This window comes from Primulina tabacum, chromosome 14 (assembly GCF_025594145.1).
Source record: "Primulina tabacum isolate GXHZ01 chromosome 14, ASM2559414v2, whole genome shotgun sequence".
NCBI classification, from domain to species: Eukaryota; Viridiplantae; Streptophyta; class Magnoliopsida; order Lamiales; family Gesneriaceae; genus Primulina; species Primulina tabacum.
This window is the reverse complement of record NC_134563.1, coordinates 3930604-3950776: the sequence shown is the minus strand read 5'-3', so window position 1 is coordinate 3950776 and position 20173 is coordinate 3930604. Positions and strand designations below refer to the sequence as shown.

The 20173-nt window shown below is 37.6% G+C and overlaps 3 protein-coding genes across 9 annotated transcripts; 1 reads left to right on the top strand and 2 right to left on the bottom strand.

Moving 5' to 3' along the window:
- The first annotated feature begins 6147 nt into the window (after positions 1-6147).
- LOC142525669 (uncharacterized) lies at positions 6148-11558 on the top strand. 5 transcript variants are annotated; one of them, XM_075630025.1, is made up of 9 exons: positions 6148-6342; positions 7199-7824; positions 7971-9055; positions 9198-9492; positions 9597-9824; positions 10203-10376; positions 10515-10700; positions 10873-10986; positions 11121-11558. In XM_075630025.1, exons 2-9 carry the CDS (start codon positions 7201-7203, stop codon positions 11448-11450), a joined length of 3036 nt encoding a protein of 1011 aa, XP_075486140.1. In that variant the 5' UTR covers positions 6148-6342; positions 7199-7200; the 3' UTR covers positions 11451-11558. The 5 variants fall into 5 exon arrangements, with proteins under 5 accessions (XP_075486140.1, XP_075486139.1, XP_075486138.1 ...); XM_075630024.1 differs by having other exon boundaries at positions 7158-7824; XM_075630023.1 differs by having other exon boundaries at positions 6148-6380.
- LOC142525670 (OVARIAN TUMOR DOMAIN-containing deubiquitinating enzyme 4-like) lies at positions 11510-14182 on the bottom strand. Of its 3 annotated transcripts, none has more exons than XM_075630026.1 (6): positions 13846-14182; positions 12944-13065; positions 12813-12853; positions 12470-12568; positions 11896-12060; positions 11510-11787 (listed from the first exon to the last, which is right to left on the bottom strand). In XM_075630026.1, the coding sequence occupies exons 1-6, from the start codon at positions 13889-13891 to the stop codon at positions 11772-11774; spliced, it is 489 nt and encodes a 162-aa protein (XP_075486141.1). In that variant the 5' UTR covers positions 13892-14182; the 3' UTR covers positions 11510-11771. The 3 variants fall into 3 exon arrangements, with proteins under 3 accessions (XP_075486141.1, XP_075486142.1, XP_075486143.1); XM_075630027.1 differs by having other exon boundaries at positions 13867-14181; XM_075630028.1 differs by lacking the exon at positions 13846-14182 and adding an exon at positions 13645-13834.
- Positions 14183-14771: 589 nt separating this feature from the next.
- Positions 14772-18996, bottom strand: LOC142524567 (U-box domain-containing protein 6-like). The gene is made up of 6 exons (XM_075628609.1): positions 18810-18996; positions 18235-18323; positions 17697-17882; positions 17360-17467; positions 16069-17252; positions 14772-15858 (listed from the first exon to the last, which is right to left on the bottom strand). The coding sequence occupies exons 2-6, from the start codon at positions 18283-18285 to the stop codon at positions 15072-15074; spliced, it is 2316 nt and encodes a 771-aa protein (XP_075484724.1). The 5' UTR covers positions 18286-18323; positions 18810-18996; the 3' UTR covers positions 14772-15071.
- Positions 18997-20173: the final 1177 nt, after the last annotated feature.

The following is a 20173-nucleotide window of genomic DNA, read 5'->3' as shown; positions in this document are numbered from 1 at the left end:
GGCTCTTGTTATCCCGGTTATTCTTGAGCCTTTCATGCATTGCATATTACATTTTATTATATGATTATGCATGATTTATGTTATTGTTGTTATTGTTGTTATTGTTGAACTGTTTCATACTAGAATCCTAACCTCAGGTTGTTTACTGAGGGGGCTGCTGTGGTTGCTATTGGGCACCATGATAGATCTCCCGAGTCGTTTTGCAGCATCAGGCCGAGGTTCCGCCTGTGGAGCTCGGGATTGAGGTTGGATTGCTTGGTTCTGTTCAGTGGAGTCTCCCAGTTAGTTTATATGTATGTCTTGAGTTTGTTTCAGACTTGTATTGTATTTTATTTGCCGGGGAGATGCCCCGTGTATCTGTAGTATTATTTGGTTGTTTTTGTGATGTTTTGAGTCGACTCTGAGATTCTTTTGATCTGATGAGTAATTGGTAAGTTTTAATTTCTGCTTAGTCCTGGCCAGTGCGGCTATAGGTTATTTAACTTCGGTTTTTGATTTAATGACTCTAGTTGAAGTATATTTTGATATAAACTGCTAGTTTGAGTTTTCGGGATGTCTTACTTACGGGGAGGTCATGACGAAATTTTTCTAAGCCCTGAGGTCCGTTTTAAAATATTTTAAACCTTTTTCCGCTGCAGCTTTAAGTCAAACCATTATTGTTTGATCATTAATTGTAATTAGAGTAAATGGACCTCATATTCATTCACCAACACATATGTTAACACACATATTTACACCAGTAGCCTTTACTTTTATCTAAGCTACACTGGTTATCATCTTCAACCTGCTGACTTAAGCATCGGAGTGGCCACGCCGGACACCCCTCTGGCGCCCATTCACGAGTTTCTTTCATTGTTTGCAGGTGTTAATCCAAGCCATTACCTTCACTCAAATTCCCCAACATTATAAATTATTGATTCGATCCAGTGGAGCACCCGACCCTACACATCCATTTCACTAAGATCGCATCATTGGCGCCGTCTGTGGGAACTTGAGCTCAAGACGTAGATATAGTTTCATTCAAAAGTAAGTCCGACCTTGCTCGGCACCTCAGTAAGCCCAAATCTGCTTGGCAAACATACAAGTCCGACCAGCTCGGCACTCAGATCTTATATGTGGATTTTATATGGGCTCAAAGCTCAGCAGCTATCCCGGAATGGCGTGGAAGAGCATTTGCAATGCACTCAGTAGCATACAGCTATGTTAATCACCTAATTTAGCTCAACAAGAGAAGTTTCACTCTACTAAAAATGAATTCGGATTCAATATTTCCAGGTTAGCGATTTGATTTTTAATAAAACTAATATAGCAGCAGGAGCAGAAAGGTTAAAAACCCGGGTGAGATAAGGCCCCGACACCATATTGAAAGTCCGGGAGTTATGAGGCCCCGACATCTTATTCTTGAAAGTCCGAGAGAGACGAGGCCCGGCATCTTATTTAAAGCCCGGGAGGTATGAAGCCCCGGCACATTCTCTTAAGCCCGAGAGGTATGAGGCCCCGGCATCTTATTCTTGAAAGTCCGGGACAGACGAGGCCCCGGCATCTTATTTAAAGTCTGGGAGTTCTGAGGCCTCGGCACATTCTCTTAAGTCCGGGAGACATGAGGCCCCAATTATTATCTAAAGTTCAGGGCTCCGTACCCTGGCTCGGGGCTCCGCACCTTGACCACTCCAAGACCCAGGGCTCCGTACCCTGGTTATTCTATAAGCCCAGGGTTCTCAAACCTGGCTCGGGGCTCCGCATCTCGACCATTCCCAAGTCCCGGGACATGCTCCCCGGCCCAAGGCTCCGCTCCTTGGTTATTTATAAGCCCAGGGTTCTCAAACCTGGCTCGGGGCTCCGTACCTCGACCATTCCCAAGTCCCGGGACATGCTCCCCGACCCAAGGCTCCGCACCTTGGTTATTTATAAGCCCAGGGTTCTCAAACCTGGCTCGGGCTCCGTACCGCGACCATTCCCAAGTCCCGGGACATGCTCCCCGACCCAAGGCTCCGCACCTTGGTTATTTATAAGCCCAGGGTTCTCAAACCTGGCTCGGGCTCCGCACCTCGACCATTCCCAAGTCCCGGGACATGCTCCCCTGCCCAAGGCTCCGCTCCTTGGTTATTTATAAGCCCATGGTTCTCAAACCTGGCTCGGGGCTCCGTACCTCGACCATTCCCAAGTCCCGGGACATGCTCCCCGACCCAAGGCTCCGCACCTAGGTTATTTATAAGCCCAGGGTTCTCAAACCTGGCTCGGGACTCCGCACCTCGACCATTCCCAAGTCCCGGGACATGCTCCCCGGTCCAAGGCTCCGTACCTTGGTTATTTATAAGCCCATGGTTCTCAAACCTGGCTCGGGGCTCCGCACCTCGACCATTCCTAAGTCCGGGAGATATGAGGCCCCGGCAATCTATTTTAAAGCCCGGGAGACATGAGGTCCCGGCATCTTATACTTAAGTCCAGGAGATATGAAGCCCCGACGTCTTATGCAAAGACCGGGAGGCACGAGGCCCCGGCATCTTATCTCAAGTCCATAAGACACGAGACTCCGGTATTTCATCCCATTTCTGGGAGACATGAAGCCCTCGATGCTTCTATAGAACAAGATTGATTATCTCTTTGGGAATCCAAGCATGACTGATCGGGACAGCGAGTATGACTCTAGCCCGACTATTTAAGGGATGGGTGATGATACCTCCATAAGAGCCCGGGTCATGGATGACCCGGAATATCAAATGGATTCCCAAATCCGAGTGAATCTACAGATTGATTCTTCTGGAGCTGGGCATGTGCAAGCCCATGCTCTACTCCCCGGGCAGTCATAGGCCCGGGCTCTTGTATAAATCTCCCGGGAGGCATTCTACCCGGGCACTTCGATAAGAGTGCCGCACTCGAGTGGTTCAGAAGATAAGATCTTGTCTCGAGAAGCGCACCTGACATAATCCTATTGATGTGACTTGATGAAAAAGTAGGGTGGCGTGATAGGAAATGACAAGAAGGCACTGAAAACAAGGTACCTACTACCTTTTCTCTTATAAATAGCAGGTATGTAATTCATTTGGGGACTTTGGTTTCCTCTTCTTCTCTTCTCTAGTTCTAGAGAATGATTCATTCACCAACACATATGTTAACACACATATTTACACCAGTAGCCTTTACTTTTATCTAAGTTACACTGGTTATCATCTTCAACCTGCTGACTTAAGCATCGGAGTGGCCACGCAAGACACCTCTCCATCGCCCATTCACGAGTTCTTTTCATTGTTTGCAGGTGTTAATCCAAACCATTACCTTCACTCAAATCCCCAACACTATAAATTATTGATTCGATCCGGCTCATCCATTTCACTAGCACCCGACCCTGCTCATCCATTTCACTAGGACCGCATCACCCTTGATTGATTTCCCAAGACAAAAGAATACTATACCAGCACATGTTAAGATGTGAGTGAACCCGAATGGTTTGCTAGTTTGGAAGAAAAAATATTCCAGCATTTTTTTGTCAAAACAAACCTCACACTGCTGAAGAGGAGATGCGTATCCATCCGGTCGAGATAACTCCTATGCGGTGGTAACGGGATGGATGGGACAAATACCAGGCGGTCATCGGTTCCATTAAACATCTCAAGAACACATGTGAAGATGTGCTCGGTTCTAAAAACTATGATGAATCATCGATTTTAAGCAGATTTAGTACGAGGTTATGCGTAAAAAAATATTTTTTGTTTTTATCATAATTTTAATTATATCAAGTCAATCAATAACTCGAGTAGTGGTTGCATATGATTGCTCGAAAATGGGTAGAAATCAGCTTCTGAAATTTAGAAAATGGATAGCACCTTCCTACCCGAGTTTGGACAGATTTTAATCTCGGAATTGACAACACTGTTGCTCAAATATGTTTTTACAGGGAAACTTGAAAGTATGGAGAGAAATGTTTTGTGTTTGATACAATTTTGATGATATTTATAGGTTAGAATGGGGAGAGCTTCTAAATGATTTTTAGTCTGTGATAATCATCATCTTAATGGCCTTAACACTCATTATTTGGGTCTCACATGTGGACCAAGAGGCGGTTCAAATTCAGATTTTAAAGGTCATTAGTGACTGTTAATGGTGATCAATTAGTTGTAAATTGTGCTTCAAATTTTCGAAATGAAGCTTGATGAGGTGCAGATTTGTTTGTTACGTTTGGCTATCAATGTAAGTAATTATTGGGCTAAAAATGTGAGGTATTCTTTGGTTTAAAGGTTGCAGTTTCTTGAACCTTAAATTGATATTGTATTGGGTTGAGTCTTCACGAATATAACTAATTTTATATTTCCTTTCTAGTGTACTATATATCACCAGATTTTTTTTTTTAAAGGACTAGAAGTATCATTAAAAATGCTGAAAGTGGAAGCTTCTTTTGACTAAAAATTTGCATGTGATCAAATACAATTGATTGGTGCCTTACTATGATGGTGGGATAGAGCTGGGGATGTAATCGAGTCGAGCCGAGCCGAACTCTTGAATGTTTGAGCTTAGCTTGTTTATAATCGAGCCGAACTCGAGCTTTATTTAACAAATATATTCATAGCTCACGAGCTTATTCAAGTTTTTATCGAATCTAAACGAGCTCAATAAATATGAATTGTACATTTAAATATTCATTAAATTCATTAAAAGATAAATTATATATTTAGAAAAAAATATAATATTCTTATTAAAATTTGTCAATTTATTATAATAAATAAATTTAATAGATTTTTCTATATACTTCATAATTAATGTGTTAAATCAATAAATTAAATATTAAAATTATTATTTTGCATCTAAGATATTTCATATTTCTTATGAATTTACTAACGAACATTTTCACGAGCTAACGAGCCGAATATTATAGAGCTTGAACTTGGTTTGTTTATCTTAACGAGCCTCATTAAACGTTCGAATAGCCCACAAACGATTTGGTTCATTTACATCCCTAGATAGAGCCTTACCTTCCAACTTTTTCATCTTCATCAAGCACAAAACATGATGAGTTTATATCAGATATGGATAGCTATTATTTTACAAATTTTATAGTGTATTTTTTGTATATTTTTATGTGTGTGTATATATGGACATTAATACATGTAAGGCTCTTGCATTTATGATGGATCTTACTATTATCATATATCTTTTATTATTGTATAAAGCAAGAGTGTCTAACTGTTACTGGTATATATATCTATTCTATTCTATTCTATATTATAATAGTTGAGAGAGTTAGAAAAACTATTTGAAAATGACATTAAAATTTCTTCTTTTTTTACATTTTTCTTCGACACCAAAAAACTTTTTTTCCTACCATAATATTATTATATTTTTTATTGAAATTAAGTTGATATTATGTTACACGCAACGCGTGTATCTCAATCGCTGGTGTATATATATATATATATATGTGTGATGACGATTATGTTAATAATATATTAGTGTTATTTAAATTAGAATGAGACGTGATTGCTTCAACCTTCTCTCTCTGCTGCATCATTATTAATTATTTCAACCCCTTTTTTATCGGTCATTTATACGAATTTAATGCAACCAATATACTGTACAGTGGGGCTCTTAATAATTGATAAGAATTTTGATGAATATTAATAATTGATAAGAATTTTGATGAGTAATATCTATCTTATAAAATAAATATAAACATGAAAAGTGAAGTGTTTTTATGATGAAATCAAGTCAAATTTCATCGACAAAATTAAAATTCAAGTATAAGGAAAAGTTCACGTATCACCACTGAGAAAAAAAACTAAATACGGATATTAAGAAAGTCATGTTTTCATATTTCCATATTTTTTTGTTATAAATCGTTGTGATACGTATAATAATTTTTATTATACAAAAATTTATGTGAGACGGTCTCAAATATCAATTTTGTGAGACGAATATTTTATTTGAATTACCCATAAAAAAAATTATTTTTTATGTTAAATGTATTACTTTTATTATAAATATGAAAATGGACGATTTATCCGTCTCACGAACAAATATATGTGAAAAAAAGTAATGTCCAATAAATATTTCTTGTATATCTTGATATTTATCTTGATATTCATTTTGGCATTATCATTTCCTTTTTCTGGTTTAATTACTAGCATTTTATATATATGTGCGAATAAAAGAATAGAAACTTAAAGCAAAAGTAGATAACTAAAACCTTGGGGACTTTTCTCCACGCGCGGTAAACGCATCTTCTTCTTCCTTTACCTCTTCTGAATTTTCAATCTTTTGGACTTTCTTACGCCTACTTTAGCTTTCTCATCAAACAAACAAGGAATCCCATCTGCGAGAATAAACAAGATCAATGATTTAAAAAGCATTGTAAGAAGCACGAGTTTCTTTTGTTCTTCAATCTTCTGGTAAAAGACTCACTTTTTTTCTTCGTGTCTGTTTCTTGTTTCTCGTAGTTAGCTCAATGTAGTGGATTTTTCATTGATAATTATGGATGCAACTGTGATGTTCTGTGTTTTTTGTACCATTGTTGTGTTGTGGCATGTGGGATAGCTGGATGCTCGATTAGGTGCTTGGTCTTTAATGGTTTGTTTCTTTTTTGGAAGATTTTGCTGAATCGTGAAATTAAAATGGCGATTATTATGCAGTGATAATATGATATGATTCTTTATTTTGGTACTTTGCAAATGCGGCCATTTTAGCTTGATCGTTTTCTCTTTGTTTGGTCTGCTTGACTGGTATAGTCTTTACGGTAATTTTTTGAGGATGTATCTGCTGTGCAACCCAAGGCAATATACTGGAATGCCAAATTTTCAAATGCATGCATAGTGTTTATTTATTTATTTATTTTGAGGTTCCATCATAAATTAAGCTGTTGCACCAAATCCTGAGTCGCTCATAATGCATCTGTTTCTTTTCTAAAAAAAAACTGTGTTTCTGGTTTTCTGGGTATTTGTGATTCTTTAGATTTTCTGGGTATTTGTGATTCTTTAGAGATAGTTGGCGAACATCATCTTATTTCTGAATTATTATCAACTCTTAATACATAGATGAAAAATGCAAAAATCGAGTTATTCCGAGAAAATCTTGGAAGATTTTTATCTGTTGATTGTTTTCATGAATGTTATTACCTAAATTGTCTATGACGAATTTTATTCTTTTCTCACCATGTTGTATTCAATCAGTATCAACCAACCAGCTTTAGTTTTTAATTATCTTGCTCTAGCTATGGTTCTTGGGCTGAGGTCGAAGCACAAACGGGGTGCTTCAGTTAGAGTTCAGTTCATTGTCCATATACAGGAGATTAGGCCTTGGCCACCATCTGAGTCTCTTAAATCTGTTCAAACCGTTTTGATTCAGTGGGAAAATGGTGATCAGAATTTTGGTTCATTTCTCTCTGTTGCTGGGGAATCCAGTATCGTATTTAATGAGTCTTTCATGCTTCCTATTACTCTTCACCAAGATAAGAAAGCTGGCGACAAGTTTAAAAAGAATTATTTGGAGTTTAGCTTGTTCGAGCCTCGGAAAGATAAGGCTAAAGGACAACTCTTGGGGACAGCTTCATTGAATCTTGCAGATTATGGACTGATTAATCATTTGTTAAGTATAAATGTCCCTTTAAGCTTCAAGAAAAGTTCAAGTATTTCAGTCCAACCGGCTTTAATTATTAGTTTTGATCCGGTTGATAGGGATAGCTCTAATTCCTCACCTAAAGTTCCCTTCCTTGAATATGATGACAATAGCTCAGAAATCGCCTCTTTTACTGATGATGATACTTCTTCACATTCATCGATGGCCGCTGGTTCATCAACCATCATGTCTGTAACAACTTCACCATCTCATAATGAGAAGGTAAGCAAGTTTTCTTAAATTTAGTTGATCTAGACATCTATACTTAGGCTACATTACTTATCTTACTGCATAGTACTGATAATTCTTTCTACTCTATGCGTGTACGTGTATCTCCTCGTGATACTTATTTGAAGTTAAAAATGCAGAATGGATATGGAAATGCTGGAACCGACTCTTTGAAAGAGCAAAACAAGAACTTAAGGCCTCCATCAAATGATTCGTTATTTGATGCCAGAAATCATGTAAATGACTATGTTTCATTGTCCAAGTTTTCTGAGCGAAGTATGACATCTGTCAAGAACTCTGTTTCCCCCTCCATTAGATCCTCTCCCTCATCCATAAGTTTCCGAGAGATACTTACTAAGCCTAATAACACCGCAATAGGTTTTGTGAGGGGAAGTGTTTACCCCAATTCCCATGAAGTTATTGCTAACAGCAACTATAAAAGTAGCAGAAACACTCAGCAATATGTAGAAGACAAATCCTTCATAAGATTTTCTCCTGAAGCCGATATTTATAGAAAAAGCAGTTCTTCTCAAGATAGAGAGTTGCAACCAGAAGATGTTTTGATTGACAACTCACATGTTGGTTTGGCGAATACCATTGAGGAAAGGGTAAGAAAAGATATTCAATGGGATGATCAGATATTGGAAGGGACAAGCCGTTCTACAGGGAATAAGTTACTCGATAAATTATCAGATGATAAGACAAAAAGGCAGGTGACAACAAGAAACGATACTCTTGCTCCAAATAGAAAATCTCCGTTAGTCCCACCATCCATCAATAACAAACCTCAGTTGAAGCACGTAAAATCTGTCCAAATACACGGCACAGCTAAAGGGAATGGATTTCTGGCCGACTTTTATGCTGGGGAAAAAGCAACAGACCTCGATGTATATGATGTCTATCACAAGAAAGGTAAACTTAGTGCAAAACAGAAAGGAAAGGAACAAAAAGGTCAGCATTTTGACAGTAAAAATGAATGGAAAACTAGAATTGAGATGCTTGAGGAAGAACTGAAAGAAGCTGCAGCAATTGAGGTTGGATTATATTCAGTAGTTGCTGAGCATGCCAGTTCGGGAAATAAGGTCCATGCCCCAGCTAGACGAATTTCAAGATTTTACAGTAACATTTGCCGAGATGGATCTCAAGCAAAGCGATCTAGTGCAGCAAGAGCTGCAGTGTCTGGTTTGGTTTTGGTTTCTAAATCATGTGGAAACGATGTCCCAAGGTAACTTTGTTTATGTGCCTATTAAACAGACATCCACATTTTCTCCTTTTTCATGCTACACATATCACCAAAATTTGAACTGTTAGAACTTAAAAATGTATCATGATATCAATAATCAAGATTTTTAATGTGAATGTTACAGGTTGACATACTGGTTATCAAATTCAATTATGTTGAGGGCCATTGTCAGCCAAATCGCTGCAGAATTACCACATTCTAATGTATCACGAATGAAACATGATGGTCCCGAATGGGCCGAATCTGAATCGGCTGGAAGAATTACAAATAAACAGCTAGACTCCTCTCACATGGATGGGGAGATTACTAAACCAACTGAAGAATTTGATGATTTTGAGGATGTCTTGACATTCATTATTGCACTAGAAAAGGTTGAATCTTGGCTCTTTTCTCGGATCGTGGAATCGGTTTGGTGGCAGGTCACAACTACTTTCACTATTTTCAATATGTTAAAACCAACTGAATGCCCCCTATTAATCAGTTTTTGAAATTAAGAATGATGATAATGTTTCATTTGCTGCAGACTTTTACCCCACATATGCAGCCAAATCTAGCAAAAAGTAGTGATAGAACTAACAACAGCTCAGACATGAAGAAATCAAATGGAAGAAGAAATAATACGGGTAATCATGAACTGGGAAACTTGTCTATAGAGTTATGGAAGAAAGCATTCAAAGATGCATGTGAAAGGCTTTGTCCAATCCGAGCTGGAGGGCATGAATGTGGCTGCTTATCTGTGCTGGTTAGACTGGTACATTTCATACCACCCCACGTCTACTTGTGAATGTATACAGGGATATCCTTCACTAACTAGTTTTCCAAGGGTGGATTAGGCACATGACAAATTGGTTCTAAAGTGGAACCCATGTGTATGTGCCGAGGAATGTCCGATCCCACCCAGGATCACCTTGGGTCTACACCAGACGAGGGTGAGCATGGGTTGGGTGGGAGAATATAACGCTCACATTCCACAACAGCTGGGCAAGGGTTCTTGGATCAACTTATACAGTTGAATTACCTTCCCCTTACTTGTTACTTCCTGGTGTTCCAGGGGTGAATTGGGTTCGTTGTCTGAATTTGATAAACATATTTAAAATTCAAACGCTACAGAATTGCTTTTTTCTGTTAGGTAATGGAGCAGCTAGTTAATAGATTGGACGTTGCAATGTTCAATGCTATCCTACGTGAATCTGCTGAAGAAATGCCAACTGATCCTTTTTCTGATCCCATTAGTGATTCCAAAGTCCTCCCAATTCCAGCTGGAAAAACAAGCTTTGGAGCTGGTGCACAGTTAAAAAATGCTGTGAGTGTGGAACTAACTGATCTTGGTTGCGGATACTCATTGTTTGATATCAAACATTTCGAGACCAGACCGAGCCCTTTTGCTTTCAATATAGAGCTTAAAATTATTGATTTTTTATTTTTTTTACATTTATTGTAGATCGGGAACTGGTCCAGATGGCTCACAGATCTTTTCGGCATAGAAGATGAGTCGTATGAGGATACTAACATTCTTGTTGATGGCAACAAACCAAAATCTTTCAAGGCTTTCAGGCTCCTCCATGCATTAAGTAATCTTATGATGCTTCCATTTGGAATGCTTGCTGATGCGTCCACCCGAAAAGAGGTGACTCACACCATCAAATCGAATAATATTGTCTATGTTACATTTGATGACACCCACGTGATCCGCATAGAGTGTTGGTGAAACACACATGCATTTCATGATTCTAGATATAACCCGAATAGCATAGAATCTTTGATTTGCAATCAATCTTCTATGGTTTTCTCCTGTGAAGGTTTGCCCGACATTTGGTCCAGCCCTAATCAAAAAGGTTCTGAACAATTTCGTTCCTGATGAATTCTGTCCTGAACCGATGCCACGCAACATAATTGCTGCCCTTGATTCCGAGGTCGGTACTTCCTCGTATACTCATTCCATGTGATACCATCAAATTTTCATTGCCATATTTCAACACCTTATTGCGTGCATTCTCTGGAGGCGTACAAGTTATTCTCAACTTGAGAGTTTTTTTTCTCCATTCAGGATATTTCTGACCGTCACGAAGATATGGTCACACCCTTTCCTTGCACCGCAACTCCCACAAAATATTCACCACCCGCAGCAGCTTTGCTAACTTGTGTGGGAGAAGTTGGAAGCCAAGTGCTTCAAAGTAGCAGACTATCAACACTCAAGAAATCATACGCTAGTGACGATGAGTTGGATGAACTCGACTCACCGTTGACATCAATCATTCCTGATAGCTTCCTCACTTCTTCTGCTTTAGCTAAACTCAGCTTGATGCCAAAGGAAAAGGGTGGGAGGAATGTTGTCAGATATCAGCTGCTTCGGGAAATATGGAAAGACGTTGAATAGTTGAGAGAGTATCTTTCATTGTAAATTAAGATACGCTAGTAAATATTGAAAGACAAAATAAATTAATGTGGACTGAATTCGATCCAGCCCCTTCATCGTTCTTCTATATTCAAATGATCAAAGTGTATATTATCTGATAAATTGTGTATTTTAAGTAAGTAATATTTGAAATTTAATGACAATGTCAAGCAACTGGAGTTCGGAGTATTTATTCAGCTGATATTCGAATCACCAGGAAGCCATCCCAATTTTCCTTACAATTTTGATTCCATCTTCTTTTCTGCTGGATTGATGCAACCTAAATTGGACCCGAGGATTGTTTCATCTACTTTTATTCCTGCAAAATTAGCAAGACGCAAAATGTGGTACACGTTTTAACAAGAATAAACTTGTCCAGGGCTTGTAGTTTGACACGAGAAAAATAGCTCATAAAGAGGAGAATTACATCTTCCGCTGTGAACCATCTAAAGAGCTCGTTAACGCGTCATAGTGCCCACAACCATGATACAATACGCGGATTGGATTCTCCTTCCCATATTCTTGGCCGTATTCAGCTATAGTCTTGACAGAATTAGTCCTCTTATCCAACATGTGAACAGTTATTGGAACCCTGAAAATGTTTTTCCTTTCCCGTTAATTTATTGTCAACATTTTTCATCTAATAGCCCACACCGAAGAGTTTTTGCATTTTGCCAAGTATTAGTGGGTTGCAACCATTATGACGATGATTATTATTTACCAAAAGGTTGAGTGCAGTACAGTATAGCTAGTTCATCGGCATGTAATTCATATAGTTGTATTCTGTGGATGACTGGTTCTGTGCCTTGTTAGCAAGTAGGACTATTAGCCGACGCACAATCGTAGAAAATAATGGATCCCAAGAGCCTAAAGATGTGGTGCAGTAATGAAGTAATATTCAAGAAGCTCGCTAGACAATTTTTATTTTATTAAATTGAGTGAATTTTCTCCATGCAAAGAAGGAAATATAAATGCAAACAAAAAACATTGAGAGCACGTACTGTAAAACATGTGATGACATGAGAAGCTCAGGTTCCCCACCCCATACATGGGGCTGTCGCATCTGTGCAACATAAGTATCAAAATCACCTTCTACAAACCTGAAGATGAAATATATTGAAGTTGTTATTCATGGATAAACAGTGCGAAGTTGCTATTCTATACTCAAGATACAACATGCTCGACAACATATTCCCAAAAATGTTGTTTTGAGTGTTTCATATTTGAACTACTTATTCTTACCTGGAGTTGAAATGCAAAGTTAATCGATACATAACTAACAAAGGTGAAAAACTCAAAAGTTTTCAGCACTAATCCTTCAATTTTCCGAGGATCAAATCATACCATTCAGAATCTGCACGCCTCTTGATAAATTCATCTGCGACCTGCAAAACCAAGGAATCCCAAGTAAAACATGCAATTATAAGCAACTGAATTCCCTCAAAACAGCAGAGCAGAAAGAAAGGATTCTGTACCGTTGCTCTAAGCTCATCTGCAAGTTCCCTTTCACGGTTTTCTGTTGGAGATGCCTTTCCTGCTCGTAGACAAGCGCCATGAACCACTGACCGGAACAAACACCTTCCATCACCAGGTATACCTGCAGATAATGCAATTTACAAGTCATTTTAAAACCTGATTACCGACCTTCAATAAATTATAAACTGTGCGAAGGATAATTGCAAGCGAAAAAAACAAGGATAAAAAGGGAAAAAGGAAAAAGGAATAAGGGACGCAATATTTGATGCTTTCTTCTTGTTCTTCAAATTCATCTACACTCATCCACTAATATTAAGATAAATCTTCTTAGCAAAACAAAAAGCTCTATGCATATCATTTCAAATCAAGATATTAATGAGAAATTATGTCAATCAAATCTATATAAATTTCTCATCGACTCCAAAACTTCAAATTGTACGAATCCAAAAATACCTCTTCATCAGTTCTGTTGCCAGAAAAATTTTGATCCAATAATTTGGACAAAATCCATTCATCCAAATTCAAAGTTCAAGAGCTTAATAAATGGATATCAAGTTATGAACATAAATATAATTGATCATTAACTGAAAAAAGAAAAAGAGCAAAAAACACATAACTTTGTCCAAATCATCAGCAGTAAACAAAACCCTTCCGAAACAATATATTCTTAACCAAAAAACACCAGATATTCATCACACACCTGAGCCTAGATTCATTTTAATTACAAGAATTTCCAAAAGCCGACAAAGAAACGGTCAATTGTCGAGCTATAGATCATCAATAATGGAAAAAAAAGGCTTAAAGACGAAATCCATGCAAAAAGAAAATTGAACCCAACGAAAAGAATAAACAAACGTAAGCAAATCAACTAAGCTTCCTACAAGAAAACCGTAAAACATACGAAAAGTCTTGAAACTGTTACCGAGTGAAAGGTTCGATTTAAGCATAGGAAATTAAAGCACTAAGCAGCGAAGCAGCATAGAAATAACGAATCTTTTTTTTTTCTACGCATACATTTAAACGATGTTGATGAGTCTGATGAAGAGTGGGAGGAGCTTTCACACGACGTCGTGGAATTCGATCAGCATATTATTTGGCTGTAAAGCGGAGTATTCAATCATTTTCAGTTGCAGAATCGAATTCGATTCACCGAAAGATGGAAGCTGTGCGGAGAAGGTGGATGAATGGGCGAGTGAAAGTTCCCATTGATGTCAAATTTTTTTGAAAAGGACACTTTATTTTTCTAGTTTATAATTTTCAAGCATCACGTGGATTCCTCACATGTTAACGTAAGTTTGACAGAGTGGGTGTCGGATAGAAAAATTCACGATTTTCTTACGACAGATTTATATCAAAATGGTACGATTATAAAATTTGTCTTAAACCTATCTAAGACAAATTGAGTAGGTCTCTTGTGAGACGATTTCACGAAGCTTTATCTGTGAGACGGGTCAAGCTTACCGATATTCACAATAAAAAGTAATACTCTTAGCATAAAAAATAATATTTTTTTATGGATGACACAAATAAGAGATCCGTCTCACAAAATACAATCCGTGAGACCGTCTCACACAAGTTTTTGTCAGACAAATTTTACTCAAATTTTAAAATAATAAACTAGTTGATTTTTCTATGTGCAGAAATTGAAATATTGATGTTAGATGAGCCATGTGTCCGTCCTAGGATTCTTGAATGTGATATATTCATCTGCGACAATTTCTATGTGTGGTTAATTAACCTATTGTGCTTTGTTAGCCTCACCTGAACCTTCCTAGTAATCGAATTATTCCACATGCACTGAAAGAAAGGCTCATCTCAAACCTTGGAAGAATCTTCAAGAGAATAGTAGAATATTTGAAATTGTGAGGAAACGAGACATTTATAACGCAAGCTGCTCATGGAAACTCTGCCCCGAAACAAAATCCAGAGGATTTACAACCAAATATTCACACCTAATTTTAGCTACATTTTCTTGAAAACATAGATCTAGGGACTGGAAACAATGCTAGATACTCCGGTGATTAAAGTTGCCTGTACATTTCTTCTAAGAGATTCATGATACTAGAAAAGCCAAGGCATAAATTACAAGGGAGGACAACTCTTTCCAGAGATAAGGCAGCGATTTTTTCAACACTGGTACACAGAAAAGCTCTTGTTTTTCCACCAACTCAATGCTTTACCCACTTTTCGCCGCGAGATTGACTTGCATAATGGCTTTGAATTTTGAGAAGGCAAGGCGATCTCACTATTCTCAGGCATCGGTCGAGTAGGAACAGGTGAAGGATCTCGTTGCCGCTGCTCCCGGAATAGCATCAGAAGCTTTTGGGCTTTCTGTTTACCTCTAAGTGTCCCATTTACGGAAATCGACACTAATGAAGGTATCACACCTTCTTGAAGAACCATTTCACAGCACTTGTCACTCGTATTACATAATATCAGAAGACAAGCTGCTGCTTGTTCTTGTTCTACAGGCTCACCGATATCCAAGATAGTAGCAAGCCCGGTAATAAGCCCAGGAGAGGCAATGATTTCATCTATTGCAGATTTACTCGAAGCTAAGTAAATTAACATGGCAATGCACTTCTCTGTTGAAGAGTGGTCACTGGGATGTGTGATGAGATTTTGAAGGCCATCAATGATACCAGCTCCCAGAAGGTGAGGGATATTGGTCGAATGACTGGAAATGTTGTATAGGGTGTGAAGGGCATCGATCTTACATTGTTCATCTGTTTCATGCTTAAGGACGGAGATCAAGAAATATACAGCTTCCTGCGTAGTCCCCATAATGGCTTTGGCCTCCTCGAGGCAGGAAAGGTTTAGGTAAAGGGCAGTTGTTGCTCCAACAGAATCGGTATTAGCTATCATTTTTCGCAATATTGGAAGCACTCCTGAAGCCAATAACAATTCTTTGTTTCTGAAAAAAGCGTTGAAACTACGTAAACACGATGCTCATAAAATGTTATTTAAAGGCTATATAAATGTCTACAGTAATACGGTATGTATAGCTCATAAATTTTTTCTGCAGTATCGAATAAATTTCAGCAACAATTGGTTGAAAAAATCTTTAAAAAACTTGGGTTTTTCAAAGGAATTTCAAAATCATTTGATATGGATGTTGTTGAACCTGTTATTATTTACAGCGAGATTGAAGAGAGCCATTGCCCCGATTTCTTGAGCCATCCTATTCCTGTCAGAGACAGCAGCGTCCAAGAAATGCAGCAAAGCTTCTACAAAACCATTAGCCCCCATATAAACCCTGGCTTCTTCATCATCTTTTAGCAAGTGCCTTAGCTGCTCCACCACTTTGCATTTCTCCATTAAGTCATCATCTTTCTCTAAGATGGCCAAACAATCGTGACATCGTTTGAAGGCATGATAATCTCCACAATCCCCATCTTGCGCAGAAGTTGCTTCCAGTTCATTTCCTTCAGCCTCCTCAATGATACCACTGTCATTCAAAGGTTCAACCTTAACACCCTTGAACTTGCATGATTCTAAGCTTTCTAACGACTTTGAGTTTGCAGAGTCACTTTCGGACAACACTAGCCTCCAGTAGTTGAGATCCAGTGATTCTGGTGGACTGTCCGGAACAGGAATCTTATTGATTTCACACCAACTAGCCACCAATCCTTTAACACAGTAATTGGGAGTCAAAGAAAGATGAGGGAGCTGCTGCTGAGTTTTAGGACAAGTGTTGTGGCCATCACCAAACCATTTTTCTATACAAACCCTTTCATATGTTTGCCCCGAAGCTATGATGACTGGATCATACATAAGTTGTAATGATATAGGGCACCTTAACTCTTCAGGAGGCACAGGAATCTGTTCTGATCTCCTGAAGTTTGGCTTGAAATTGAAAGAACTGAGTTTTGAAAACTGCCGATCAAAAGCAAAACCATTACGCCCAAGCATGTTACCATCTTCAAAAGATCCCTGGATAGTAGGGGAGCAAGGTGTTGATCCTTGTGAGTCATTGTCATCCGAAAACTCGCCCCTGAAAACCTTTGAGTACTTTCTCATAAGATGCATGAGATAAGCTATGATAGACTCCTTCCTTTTATCGTCGTCAGATCGGGCTCTTTCCACGAGTTTCTTCAAAGCTCTTCTCTCTCTAAGTGCTGCTCTTGAAGAGGTGATACCAAGCCTAGATGCAGCCTGATGAAAAGATTCAAGCTCCTCGTTGTCATGAGAATTATTGTTGAAATTTCTCCCTTGTTGAAGCAATCCAATAATGTCATCACCTGTTTGCTTCTCAATTGGATCAAGAGAAAACTCGATCCTTCCAAGTTCACCTAAAATCTCAGCAATCTGGAAAAAAACAGAAGACTAAAATTCAAAAAAATTTCTAATGACGTAATGTACCATTTGTACCAAAAAAATCCAAGAAACGGATACATAACAAATTTCGGAATCACCTGACTGCCAATGGCTGGTGGAACGATATCTTCAACCCGTTTTAAACTATCTTCAACTGCACATCGTGCTTTCTCAAATTTCATAACCACAGAATCTCCAGTTATTGCCTAATGAAGAAAAGGTGTGGAGAATTAAGCCCCAACAATGCGATGGAGGAATTGATTAACAAAATTCACATTTTCGTATTAAACATAAAATAAGCCGACTCCATAAATTTTGATGGAATACAAAAAATGGGAGATTAGGTGGTGGCAGCTACCATTTCCAAATTCACATTTCTTTTTTTGCATGTTTCAGATAAATAACAGTACAGAAGTTAAAAAGGATGAGTCTTACCAGGTAAAGTTTACTACATTCTGCGCAATGCTGAAGAATAGTCTTGGTCTTTTCAAGTGCTATATGCAGAGCACATAGGGCTTGAATACCAGATGTGCTCCTTGGTCGAGCCGCCTCTAGATCGGGGAATATCGTCAATACTTTCGCATACACGGAACATAGGTTCTTGCACATCTCACCATGTAACTAAACCAACAAAACTAAGGTGAAAAAACCCACCAAAACATTCCAACATATAACAAATAAATGGACTAACAAATAGCACAAAAAACTTGAAATCCAAAGTTTATTTGCCAATTAGCAAACAGCACGTCTAGGAAAAATCGAGATGTTCCTGCTGAGAATGCTGTTAAATGAGTGCTCTATGCGACGAAGGAGACAAGATTAAGATCAAGTCAAGAATTTAAACTCCAGTATCATTTAATGCTTCCACATTCTTGTAAATAAAATCATTCGGCAATATTCAACCCCAAATAATTTCAAAAAACATGGTCAAAAAATAAAAAATTCCTCTGCATTTATGAGCCCTGATCCATACCTTCGGTTCACCAATGGAGAGTAAATTATCTTCAATCTCTGAAGCGTCCATGTCCAGCAAGGTAAAACACAGGTGATCTTTATGTAGACCTGAAAAAATATTTAAAAAAAACACAAACAAAGAAGTAGAATATCATTACAACGAAAATATTCTATTGAATTAACCTCGAATGTAATAATTATCATTATTCTACGTTAACTAATTATTTGAAATAGCATCCCGATAATGTCTAGTCACATCAGCATGACAGAGGAGATTCAAACAAAACCAATCAACCCAGGAGCATCAGCCCTCAAAAGAAAAATAAAGAATGCTGAGCCAAAAATTCTAGGGAAAAAAAAAAAGGAAAAATATGAAAAAACGAAATGAGAAAAATAGCATTTAAAATTCAACAAAATTAATGGCTGGTTATTATTCGTCCTAATTTTTAATTTCCGAAAAATGGCAAAGCTTAATCTTCAGCTTCAAATAAATGAATTCAAGGCAAAACACAAGCATTGAATACGAGATTAATGCAATATAAATTCTCAAAAAAATTCCGAAATCGTATAAATGCTTCAATCCGAAAAACATACCAGTTTAATGAAAGACGATCCTCGGAGGCTTCATGAAATTAAAAAATTTACAAAATGTGAAAAAAATCAACAGTAGATTCTTCGTACAGTCACAAAAAATTTTCTAGATTTGGCGTTCAGATTTTATTTTGGTGGCATAAAGAACAGAGGAGGGAGGAGGAAGATAATAACGAGCTGAAAATGGTAAGGTTATTATATGATATTATAGATAAATAGGAGGATGAAAAGAAATGCAATAAATTAAGTTAGGGGCCCTTTGTTAATATTTGATAAATTGTGGATTGTTTGCTGAATATGGTATCTTCGGAGGGCACGTTGCAATTTATAATCCCGAGATTGGTTCCCGGATCCCCGGCCGACGTTGCCGGCCCCCGCTTTGTCTGCTTATGGATTTGTAATGAATGCCCCCCCAAGTGTCCCATTTGACCCCGTCGGCTTACTAATAAATCTGACGTGCATATATGTGTATATATATATATATATAGTTTTGATATCCTGCACACCTACCGTGCACACCTATGTGAGCACCAATGAGGTGTCATTCCCCCATTGGATGTGATGAAATATAGAAAAATTGCGCATCCAATGGGCGAGTGACACCTCATCGGTGCTCACAAAGGTATCCACGGTAGGTGTGCAGGATATCAAAACTGATTTATATATATAAATTTACAATTTATAATTATATATATTTTTATATCAGTAAATTCTTATTTTAAATTTTATTAGATTTTTTAATTTTCTGAAAATAATGGTATTATTGAAAAATGTACTTGGGGAAAGAAAAATTGGTGTTTCTTTAGATTAAAAGTAATTAATATGAAAAATTATCGTTGCTATGCTTTATAGAACATTTGTTATGACATAAATGTATATGTTAATTGATTCTTTTATCAATATTTTTTCAAGTGAGTATGTCATACAAGACTTGTTTAGTATGATTTATCTGACTAACGTTATTTATCGATTATTACGTTAGTTAATGGTTTATCTAATATCTATCGAAAAACAGAGACATTATTAAAAAAAACAAAAAACAAATGTACATGTTAGAACTATTTGTTAATTTTCAATGTTTGACCGATGAATCTTAAACATAATTGAAATTGTTATTTATAAATATAAAAAAACGAAACAGATCAGATAGTTACTATTATTATATATTTGAATCACATAACTCATTTCTACTATAGTCCTCTAGAAATTAAAATTATTTTTTAAAATTTCATCAATTGTATATTAATATTGAATAACATTCCCACCACTTTTGTGATTGTAATTGCGGATGGCATAAAAAATCTAATTCGGGAGGACAATTTTGCCAATGATCCCGTGGCCGTCACTTATCCACGTGGCGTTCGAAT